Consider the following 12195-nt stretch of genomic DNA (forward strand, 5'->3'; position numbering starts at 1 on the left):
ACATGCCCTCGGCATGCAGCGGCAGGGGGCTGCGGTATTGAATTCCGGTGCCAAGACGGTGGCTTTATGGCTGTTGCCGGTGCCATCCGTCTCCCATGTATTATACAGACAGGCGACTGGTGAGGGGCACCCTTAAACAAGGCCTGCTTTTAATGGGGCGCTATTTAGCTGGAGGACCGCCTTTCTCCCAGACAGGAAGCCGGGCTGCCTGGCCGGTCTCTCCAGCAGCAGGCCCTGCCTGGGTAAGCCATCGCCATCGGGGCTGGGCACGGCTTCTGCGGCAGGCAGGCAGGCCTTGGCTCCTTCCCTGGCCTCCGCGAGGGCGCTGCCGCTCTTTCAGACCCAGGAATGTCTGGACTCGGGCGTCTAATAATGGTCGTAACCGCGGCCTTGTGAGCGCGAATTCCCCCATCTATGCACGCCCTCGCCCCCCTCCTCCGCAGCCCGAACGTGGGAGAATATTCGGTGGTGCTGAAATCGGGCGGTAGTCGAGCCGAGCCCGGGCTGCCTCACAGGGAGGACGGAGCCTGTGTGCATTGTGCCCTCGCCGCTTTGTTTTGTTGACACGTGTGTTTTCGGCAGCAGTGCCCGTTCCCTGTACTTGCAACTTTCTCCAGCGGGCACAGCGCCCACACCTTAGCACAGCCTATTTCTTGTTCCCACTTTGCTTCTGCACATCTTAACATGTAATACAACAATAGCACCGAGGCCAGCATATGTGTTGTACCATGACACATCAAGTCACCATGGCAAAAATTGCGTGGTTTCATCGATTATTTGTGAGGATATCGCTGTATTAAAATCCCATAGAGTGGGAGTATGCGATAGCATTATTCCCTCAAATCCCCTCCAACAAACGAATAAAAAAGAGCAGAATTAAACATCCCAGCACCCTTTTTTTATTTTTAAATACACTACACACGACCTGGTGTGATTGCGTGATACTGAAAAAACACAGATTCAAACATCGCAGCTCCCATATTGTTTTTAAAAAGAAGACACTGCACATAAACTGGTGTGTGTGTGTTTGTGTGCGTGGTACAGAAATACAGCAGATGCGTGGTACCGAAATACAGCAGATGCAAACATAGCAGCACCCATGTTTATTAAGAAAGGCACTGTGCATGACCTGGCGTGTGTGTGTTTGTGTGCGTGGTACAGAAATACAGCAGATGCAAACATAGCAGCACCCATGTTTATTAAGAAAGGCACTGTGCATGACCTGGCGTGTGTGTGTTTGTGTGCGTGGTACAGAAATACAGCAGCTGCAAACATAGCAGCACCCATGTTTATTAAGAAAGACACTGCACATAACCTGGCGTGTGTGTGTTTGTGTGCGTGGTACAGAAATACAGCAGATGCAAACATAGCAGCACCCATGTTTATTAAGAAAGACACTGCACATAACCTGGCGCGTGTGTGTTTGTGTGCGTGGTACAGAAATACAGCAGATGCGTGGTACAGAAATACAGCAGATGCAAACATAGCAGCACCCATGTTTATTAAGAAAGACACTGCACATAACCTGGCGTGTGTGTGTTTGTGTGCGTGGTACAGAAATACAGCAGATGCAAACATAACAGCACCCATATTTATTAAGAAAGGCACTGTGCATGACCTGGCGTGTGTGTGTTTGTGTGCGTGGTACAGAAATACAGCAGATGCAAACATAGCAGCACCCATGTTTATTAAGAAAGGCACTGTGCATGACCTGGCGTGTGTGTGTTTGTGTGCGTGGTACAGAAATACAGCAGATGCAAACATAGCAGCACTCTTATTTATTAAGAAAGGCACTGTGCATGACCTGGTTGGTGTGTGTGTGTGTGTGTGTGTATATATGTGTGTTACAGATATAACACAGATTCAAACATCCCAGCACTCATAATTAAAAAAAAAGAAGACACTGCACATGAACTGGTGTGTGTGTGTGTGTGTGGTGGGAGGTACTGAAATAACAGATTTAAACATCACAGCTTTCATATTTCTCAAGAAAGACACTGCGCGTGATCTGGTGGGTGTGGCACAAAATAAAATAACACAGATTCAAACATCCCAGTATCCATATATGTTTAAAACGACAGTGCACCTGACCTGGTGTGTGTGTGTGTGGGGGGGGGGGGGTCCAGAAATGCAGCAGATTCAAACGTAGCAGCACCCAAATTTTTTTTAAAGACACCACACATGACCTGATGTGTGTGTGTGGGGTGGGGGGTACAGAAAGAACGTATATTCAAACATTGCATCACTCGTATTTATTAAGAAACACTGCAAAAGACCTGGCGTGTGTGTGTGCGTGAGGTATAGAAATACGGCAGTTTTAAACAGAGCAGCACGCATATTTATTAAGAAAGACCCTGGTGTGTGGGGTACAGAAATTACGTACATTCAATCATTGGAGCACATATTTATTAAGAAAGACACTGCACATGACCTCGTGTCTGGGATACAGAAATAACGTAGATTAAAAAATCGCAGCACTCATATTTATGAAGAAACACAGTAACCGTGACCTGGTGTGTGGGGTACAGAAATGACACAGAATCAAACATCAAAGCACCCACATTTATTCAGAAAGACACTGTATTTGGCCTGGTGTGTGGGGTACAGAAATGGCACAGAATCAAACATCGCAGTACCCACATTTATTAAGAAAGACACTGCATTTGGCCTGGTGTGTGTTGTACAGAAATGGCACAGAATCAAGCATCGCAGTACCCACATTTATTAAGAAAGACACTGCATTTGGCCTGGTGTGTGGGGTACAGAAATGGCACCGCAGTACCCACATTTATTAAGAAAGACACTGCATTTGGCCTGGTGTGAGTGGTACAGAAATGGCACAGAATCAAGCATCGCAGTACCCACATTTATTAAGAAAGACACTGCATTTGGCCTGGTGTGTGGGGTATAGAAATAACGTAGAATCAAACATCGAAGCCCCCACATTTATTAAGAAGGACACTGCATTTGGCCTGGTGTGTGGGGTACAGAAATAACACAAAATCGAACATCGAAGGCCCCATATTTATTAAGGTAACAGACTGCACATGACCTCGTGTTTGGGGTACAAAAATGACACATAATCAAACATCAAAGCACCCACATTTATTAAGAAAGACCCTACATTTGGCCTGGTGCGTGGGGTACAGAAATAATGCAGAATCAAACATCGCAGCTCCCATATTTATTAAGAAAGATACTTCACATGACCTGGTGTGTGGGGTAGAGAAATAACGCAGAATCAAACATCGAAGCCCCCACATTTAATAAGAAGGACACTGCATTTGGCCTGATGTGTGGGGGTACAGAAATAACGCAGAATCAAACATCGAAGCCCCCATATTTATTTACAAAGATACTGTACATTACATGGCGTTGTGGTATAGAAATAAAGTAGATTTAGACATCGCAGCATCTTTATTTATTGAGAAAGAAACTGCACATGATCTGGATCGCAGAATCAAACATTGCAGCAGCCGAAAGACACTGCACATGACCTGGTATTTGTGTGGGACAGAAATAACGCAGAATCATACATGTGAGCACCCTTATTTATTAAGGAAAAGACTGCACCTGGCCTGGTGTGTGTGGGTGACAGAAACAACGCAGGATCATATATTTGAGCACCCTTATTTATTAAGAAAAAGACTGCACCTGGCCTGGTGTGTGTGGGGGACAGTTATAATGCAGAATCATACATGTGAGCACCCTTATTTATTAAGAAAAAGACTGCACCTGACCTGGTGTGTGTGGGGGACAGAAACAACGCAGAATCATACATGTGAGCAACCTTATTTATTAAGAAAAAGACTGCACCTGGCCTGGTGTGTGTGGGGGACAGAAACAACGCAGAATCATACATGTGAGCACCCTTATTTATTAAGAAAAAGACTGTACCTGGCCTGGTGTGTGTGGGGGACAGTTATAATGCAGAATCATACATGTGAGCACCCTTATTTATTAAGGAAAAGACTGCACCTGGCCTGGTGTGTGTGGGTGACAGAAACAACGCAGGATCATATATTTGAGCACCCTTATTTATTAAGAAAAAGACTGCACCTGGTCTCGTGTGTGTGGGGGACAGAAATAACGCAGAATCATACATGTGAGCACCCTTATTTATTAAGAAAAAGACTGTACCTGGCCTGGTGTGTGTGGGGGACAGTTATAATGCAGAATCATACATGTGAGCACCCTTATTTATTAAGAAAAAGACTGCACCTGGTCTGGTGTGTGTGGGGGACAGAAACAACGCAGAATCATACATGTGAGCAACCTTATTTATTAAGAAAAAGACTGCACCTGGTCTGGTGTGTGTGGGGGACAGAAATAACGCAGAATCATACATGTGAGCATCCTTATTTATTAAGAAAAATACTGCACCTGGCCTGGTGTGTGTGGGGGACAGAAACAACGCAGAATCATACATGTGAGCACCCTTATTTATTAAGAAAAAGACTCCACCTGGCCTGGTGTGTGTGGGGGACAGAAATAACGCAGAATCATACATGTGAGCACCCTTATTTATAAAAAAAAAGACTGCACCTGGCCTGGTGTGTGGGGGACAGAAATAACGCAGAATCATACATGTGAGCACCCTTATTTATTAAGAAAAAGACTGCACCTGGCCTGGTGTGTGTGGGGGACAGAAACAACGCAGAATCATACATGTGAGCAACCTTATTTATTAAGAAAAAGACTGCACCTGGTCTGGTGTGTGTGGGGGACAGAAATAACGCAGAATCATACATGTGAGCATCCTTATTTATTAAGAAAAATACTGCACCTGGCCTGGTGTGTGTGGGGGACAGAAACAACGCAGAATCATACATGTGAGCACCCTTATTTATTAAGAAAAAGACTCCACCTGGCCTGGTGTGTGTGGGGGACAGAAATAACGCAGAATCATACATGTGAGCACCCTTATTTATAAAAAAAAAGACTGCACCTGGCCTGGTGTGTGGGGGACAGAAATAAAGCAGAATCATACACGTGAGCAACCTTATTTATTAAGAAAAAGACAGCACCTGGCCTGGTGTGTGTGGGGGACAGAAATAACACTGAAAAAATAGCAGCACCCATATTAATTAAGAGAAACACTGCACATGGCCCAGCATTGTGGTATAGAAATAAAGTAGACTGAAACATCGCAGTACCCATATATTTTACGAAACACATTGCACATGTCCTGGTGTGTGTGTGGTACAGAAATAACGCAGAATAAAAAATAGCGGCACACATATTAATTAAAAAAGACACTACACATGACCTAGTGTGTGTGTGGCACAGCCAGAACGCAGAATGAAACATCACCGCACCTACATTTATTAAGAAAGACACTGCATAGGACCTGGTGTGTGGGGTACAGAAATAGTGCAGAATCAAACATCGCAGCAGCCACATGTATTGAGAAAGACACTGCATAGGACCTGGTGTGTGGGGGGACAGAAATAGTGCAGAATGAAACATCGCAGAAGCCACATGTATTTAGAAAGACACTGCATAGGACCTGGTGTGTGGGGGGACAGAAATAGTGCAGAATCAAACATCGCAACACTCCCATGTATAGAGAAAGACACTGCATAGGACCTGGTGTGTGGGGGTACAGAAATAGTGCAGAATGAAACATCGCAACAATCCCATGTATTGAGAAAGACACTGCATAGGACCTGGTGTGTGGGGTACAGAAATAGTGCAGAATCAAACATCGCAGCAGCCACATGTATTGAGAAAGACATTGCATATGACCTGGTGTGTGGGGGGCAGAAATAGTGCAGAATGAAACATCGCAACACTCCCATGTATAGAGAAAGACACTGCATAGGACCTGGTGTGTGGGGTACAGAAATAGTGCAGAATCAAACATCGCAGCAGCCATATTGTTTTAAGACGCACATTACACATGACCTGCGGTGTGTGGCACAGACATGAAAGCCGAATGCATGGAACTGGGTTTCACCACTGGCAAAGAGCTCACTTTATACATTCCGTATTTGGGTTACATTTAAGAACTCGTCGTAGCCAAGCGATGGCACTGGACTCTCGGGGGTGGGGGCGTAGGCACCCCTGGGCGTCCACAGGAAAGACCCTTAGCTCCTGCACGGCGTCGATTTCAACTGGCGTGATTAAGGCAGTTTCGTGTTGCAGAGAGAAACGTGAAAGCCCCAACAACATAAAACTACCTAGACCACAGGGCAGTCCTCGCGTGCACACACGGCGGCGCTTCTGGGCATCCGTTCAGCGCGGGAAGACTGTGAGGGATACCCGCCTACTGGCCCGCGGCAAGCAGACTCCAAGCGGAAACCTTGACCCCCCCCCCCCCCCAATACAAATCACAACACTGAAAACTACCCATGGAAACATGCAACATTGCAAGCCTTGAAGCGCACCAACCCAAGATACGAGCCAGGGAAGAACCCAGCCCAGCAAGAGGGCTCTCGCCCTTTTCTTTTTGGCTCCACAGGTACGCCATCTTAACATATCGGCCCACCCCCCCAGCCCCCTACAGAATCAACAAACCACGTGAAATCAAGAGGCTTTTAAACACACTGGGGACCAAGCAGGAAACGTGCATGCCTTTGGTCCAAAAGACGAAACAGTTTTTTTTTCAAAAACAGCTCCTAAAGGCACGTTCTATGCGCTCACCTCTCTGGTCCCCTGAGGGGTGTGGGGGGGGTCTCCGCAGACTGGGCTGTAGGACTTGTTTCTCCCAACGGGCCTTGTAAATAGAGACATCTCCGTGGCCGTGGAAAGAGCTGGGCGGCCAGTTCTTAATAAACCCGAGAACAGGGCCGGTTGCATCCTCCGGCGAGGCCGTTCCCCTCTCGACTGAAAGGTCCGGCCCGTCCGAGACAGCAGCAATTCAGATATACAGGCGAGCCATAAAAGCGAACAAAAGCCGACAAACCTAACAGCACCCCTGCTATATGGCCCAGACAAATTACGACCGTCTAGGTAATATTTAAATAGCCCCCTAAAGTAATTGCAGGGGGGCTCGGCGAGTATTCCTGTTGTAAAACTTCTTTGGGGGAAGGGGGGAGGGGGTAAAGTGGAACCTGAGGAAAGGGCTGCTTTCAAGTCCTCCCTTCTGGGGGCTCGTAAAGGGCAGCGCGGGCTTTGCCCCTCCGCAGCAGCGCAACGCAGGCTCCTCTCCCCCCTCCCCTGACTCAAGGTAAGGACTAGCACTCTGAAAAATGATCGAATGCATTTCTTTAAAACAGCATTGGCCTTTTAATAATGATAGACATGTACACATCTCTGTACGCACGGAGCTGCCCACCTTCACCCCTACACATTTGATCCCCGTATGCTTGCAACTTCACAGTGTGCTAGAAATACGAATCCCGGCTCCTCTTTTCTTTATTACAGCCGCCAGGGCAGCAAAACAAGAGACGTGCCCCCCTCCCCTCTCTGCACCCCCCCCCCACACCGTAAAGAGGGAGGGGCGGTTCTGTGCTTATCCCCGCTACCACATGGTAACTTAACTTACAGACAAAAACCCATTTACACTTCCCAGGAAATCTCCTCCCGTGGTATACCTGCCCCCCATGGCAAAGTGGAAATTAGAGCGCAGTGTAATAATTTAATCCTGTCCATTGCGCCTACTTTAGACACGGGAGGGTTCGACTCCCCACCCCCTGTCGGTTTAAAGCTGTTTGCTGGCTAAACGGGCAGAGGAAACTTTGAAAACGTGGGTTGCAGTTCCCAGCTGAGCGCAGAGTACTTTACAGGAGATGGAATGTATGTCACAGGATGCCGTTGCTTTGCACATATTTGGAAAGTAGGGTTTAACCTGTTCAATGTCAAAAACGAACCCAGGCTAGGTCCGCCTGTGCCCGCCAGTTCGGGGAAGGTTCGCAATTTCAATCCGTGCTGTTCCACACTCGGCAGTTCTGCAGTTAGCAAGACTTCTGGAAACAGCGACCATCAAAGCAAAGCGTGTCAGGCAACAGTGTGCAATTCTGGCTTTCCCGGGACTCCTGGCGCGACGGGGATCAGGAGAAGCCGAAGTTGGCCGTGAGTTCGCGGACTCGGCTCTCCCGGTTCATCTTCTTGAGCTTCATCCGGCGGTTCTGGAACCAGATCTTGACCTGGCGGTCGGAGAGGTGCACGCTGCGACTGATCTCCAGGCGCCGCTCCCGCGTCAGGTACATGTTGAAGAGGAACTCCTTCTCCAGCTCCAGGGTCTGGTGCTTGGTGTAAGGGCAGCGCTTCTTGCGCGTCGACCTCGCGTGCAGCCAGTTCACCGTGGCCTCCCCCTTGGCAGTTCCTATGAGTGAAACAAGCAGACGAGGTGTTACTGGGAACTGTGCACACACACACGGGGCCCAGAATACACTTTCCTAACCGTGTACCACTAATATGCACTTATCATGTATCCCAGGAGTTCGGGGAGCAAGTTAATTAGTCCAGTTAGTCCAGAACAAGTGGATCACGCTTTTCATCGACTGTGGTGTCTGCATGCCAAAGTGTCTGCTTAAAGTGGAATCGTGTACATACATGTCCCGTGTAATTTCCACGGTGTGGGTGAAGTGAGGGTTCGCTTTTTTGTTGAGGGGACTGAGGGGGGGGGCATGGATAAGGTTACCCAGATAAGCAGAAGGAAACACGGTTAAGTTCACTGTTGCTGGCTCCAGCGCCTAATGTAAACAACAAAGGCGCCCATCATTCAGGAAATGGCAACCCACCAGCAGGGGAGTGTGCCCCTCAAAATAACCCAGTTTAATATTACACATATTGTTTAAAGTGGGGGGGGGGGCAGGGCATTGTGAAATAGACAACACGGCGACGTTTGAGTTAGGAGCAGTCTGTGTCTATGAGCCATGCAAAGCTTAATGTATATCCGAGCGCTTAGTACTGTCCCAACCCCCCCTCCCTCCAGCCCCCCCGCCGCCTCCACACACACTTCTTCAATGGGTTTAGGGGCTAGAGTCAGGGGCAGCATCTAAGCAAAGGTGGAATTGGAAGAACGGGCGTGCTTTTTTGTCATACTCTCCCAGCGCCCCGCATGCGTTGCGTTCGCTATTAGTAAACGGCGTGTGCTGTCAATAGCGCGCATGGTGTGCCCACGTGCGTTCGGAGCGCCTCGCTGCTGAGTAAAGAAGGCAGCGAGGCGCAGCACAGGGCTGCTAATATGTGACGTTCTGCACCCTGTCTGCTGGCCGCGGCGGAGAGCTGCGACTAGAATGCCCATTTTAACACGAACGCTCTGGCTAAAAGCTTTTCCAGTCGTAAAATTAATAGGAGCCTTTAATGGCAAAGCAATTGCGTCCTTGGGGCGCATCTGAATAAAGTCTCTATTTGTTTAATGTACAATTCGCAGTCTTTAGGGATGTGCACGCGTGTTTCCCACTTGGCTCCACTTCACCCACACGCACAGGTACGCAACCTGGAGTGCCACGCTTTCGCAACGGGCGTTAAGCGCTAAGTAAAGTCGGTGGTGGGCACCTATGCGCCCGTTCTTACCTACAGTCTCTTTTTCAGGGGAGTGCTTGCTGCAGTCTGAAGGTGCCGGGGAGGACCCCTCTGCCGCCGAGGAAGACGCCCGAGACTCGTCCTCTATCTGCGGAGCGCAGTCCAGGCTGACTGGGGGCGACGCCTCGTTCTCTTTGCGACCGGCGTTGGCGGAGACCATGGACACAGACGAGGGCGTCTCAAAGCGACCCTGGGACTGAGGGGCATACTGTGGCACAAGAACTTGCCCCGCGCTGTAGCCCTTGGAGGTGCCGTACGCCTGAGACAAGCGGAAGTAGCCGGGCACGGGGACCCCGCTGGGGCACGGCTCGCCGGCCGCCCTGAGGAAGGGGTCCTGGTCCGCGGACGCCGGACCCTTGGGGCACTTGTCCGTGTCGTAGAGGCAGTAGGAGTTCTCCTCCTTGATATTCTGCGCGAAGGGGCAGGAGGACGCCGGGTGCTGCGGCTGCGGCTGCTGCTGCTGGCCGCCCGCCTGCTCCACGCGGCACGGCCTCGGGGGCTCTAGCCAGACTTCCATGCCGGACATGTAGGCGTGTGCGGGGTGCAGCGCGCTTTGGGGCGAGCCTTCATTTCGCTTGTTCAAAACTGGGAAAAGCGCGCAGCTCTGCAGCCCGTATGACACGTCGGGCGCCTGCGGAAGGTAGACGCCGCTGCCGGGGTAGAAGCCGCCACCCCCTCCTCCTCCACCGCCGCCGCCTCCTCCTCCTTCCCCTCGGCCGATCAGGGAGTCCACCAGGAAGGAGTTTGCAGCCGGGCTCTCGGAGCATGACATGGCTGGCGGATAATTTGGCGAAGGGAGCAGATAGTGCTTTCTGGCTGACATTTCTTGTGCAAAACATGCCGAATATGATTAGAGGTACCCCCCGCACCACGGCGAATTCTCCCAGCCAATGGACGCCCAGATCCCTTCCACCAACCCCTCCCCGTTTGGTTTCGTATGCAGAAAAGCAGATTTCTGCTGGACCTCTGAACCCAGAAACATACATTTATCTATGCATACAAACATTCATATATGTACATGTGTGTGCATAGGCATATGCACGCATATGCACACACGCCATGAGAACGTTTTAGTCACTATGTACACTCATGTCACCGTGCGTGTGTTTACATTCTAGCACTGTGGTTTGCAAACAGTACACAACAGTGCTGCCATTTCGAAACCACAACACATATAATGCAGCACATATATAAAGGGTATCTTATTTTGGTCCTGTATTGGTAAATGTCACAGGCTCATCTTACCTTCACAAGACGCAAAAAAAACATAAACAAAACACTACCATGCCTAGCATGCAATGGACAGCTCCCCCAGCGCCCACCTCTCACCTCGCGGCACTATGCGGGTTCCCGGCTGGGAGTAAGAAACACAGCCTCTGTAGCGTTAGCCAGGCAGTGACGTCAGCACACTCCAAGCAGGGCTGATTTTCATACAATATGGAGACCTGCTCCATAATATGGGTTTCAACTAACGAAGAGAATACACAACAGTGCAGGTTCTGTGCTATGGATTCCAATGCCAAGAGTGGGTGACCGGTTTCAGCTCAGCACCTGCATTTATTTATTTATTTATTTATTTATTGTGCATTTCTAAAGCGCTTACACAAGTAAATTGTGTTTCAAAGCCCCCACCGCGGAACAGTGAGGGGACATGGGATTGGAAGTTACATTTAACATTGAAATATAGAGGCGGACCTACTAGGCCTTGTGGGCATTCAGAACGTGCAAGGGCAGAGTGCAGGCCGTTCCCTCGGACACAAGTCCGCGACCAGCACAAGCACACACCGTTCAGGTATCTCAGGTCTATCAAAAAAGCCAAATTCTGCACCCGATTACACTCTCAGACATTCCAGAAATGACTGCCGGGGTAAAAACTCGCGAGGGACCGACTCTCTGGAATCTGAAGAACCCAATACTGGAGGGGCGTGTTATGCACACCCTGCTTGGCCTCCAGCAGAAGGCATGCAGCAGAGTCATTGACATCAAATACACATACCTTACTCACCTTGAAAGGAACGTGGGCAGTGATTAGAGTTTTCCCAGATTGACTCTAGCCACCCACCCCCCCCCCACACACACAAACAGCAGCAGGCCTGATTTACAAATCCCTTTGTCTTCAGTTCTTAGTAAATGGGTAACCCTGCCCCCCCCCCCCCGCCCAATATCAGAAATCATCCATGCAGGTGATGTTCCTGTTACCTGGATTTGGAATTGCAGTAGCCTGCGTCCTGCTATTTACAAACACACACACGCACACACTGTGGCCCCGATTTACCAAAGCGTTTTGCAATGGCGCAATCCCATTGTAAATCTCTGTGCGAGCATATACTCACCTTGCACGTTTGTGCGCACTAAATGCAGAGAGCAGCCTTCCCCCACGCCACTGCGTGCACGTGCACGCGTAGGTGGTGTGCCCTAGCAGCGCCAAGGCCCGAGAGACATCCGCCGAGTTTGCCTTAGACGTGCCTTGCCACGCACGTCTCGGGGTCTGTGCAGCCCGGGCCCAGTAAGAAAAGTCCCACGGCAGCCGGGCTTGGCCCTCGGGGAGCAGTGGAGTCCGCAAGGCGCACAGAAACATTCCCGGGGAGCCTATTATAAAAGGGCTTTGCATATAGGTCACTTGCCGTAGCCTGCTTCCTGCTATTCCATATTTCTATGATGTGCAATAACACACACACACAGATATTTGCAAACACACACACACACACACAGTGGCCCTGA

The 12195-nt window shown here is 49.6% G+C and overlaps 1 protein-coding gene across 1 annotated transcript in view; it reads right to left on the minus strand.

Annotated features, from left to right (window-relative positions):
• Nucleotides 1-11518, minus strand: part of HOXA10 (homeobox A10) — a 267303-nt gene extending 255785 nt beyond the window's left edge. The window contains exons 1-2 of the mRNA XM_069648227.1: nucleotides 9466-11518; nucleotides 6646-8269 (exon numbers count right to left, since the gene is read on the minus strand). Coding sequence (XP_069504328.1) covers nucleotides 7995-8269; nucleotides 9466-10297 — 1107 coding nt within the window. The 5' untranslated portion in view covers nucleotides 10298-11518 and the 3' untranslated portion in view covers nucleotides 6646-7994. The remainder of the gene's footprint in view (nucleotides 1-6645; nucleotides 8270-9465) is intronic.
• Between the last annotated feature and the right edge of the window lie 677 nt (nucleotides 11519-12195).

The sequence above is a fragment of the Ambystoma mexicanum genome, chromosome 2q, assembly GCF_040938575.1.
Source record: "Ambystoma mexicanum isolate Mex_15411 chromosome 2q, UKY_AmexF1_1, whole genome shotgun sequence".
NCBI lineage: Eukaryota > Metazoa > Chordata > Amphibia > Caudata > Ambystomatidae > Ambystoma > Ambystoma mexicanum.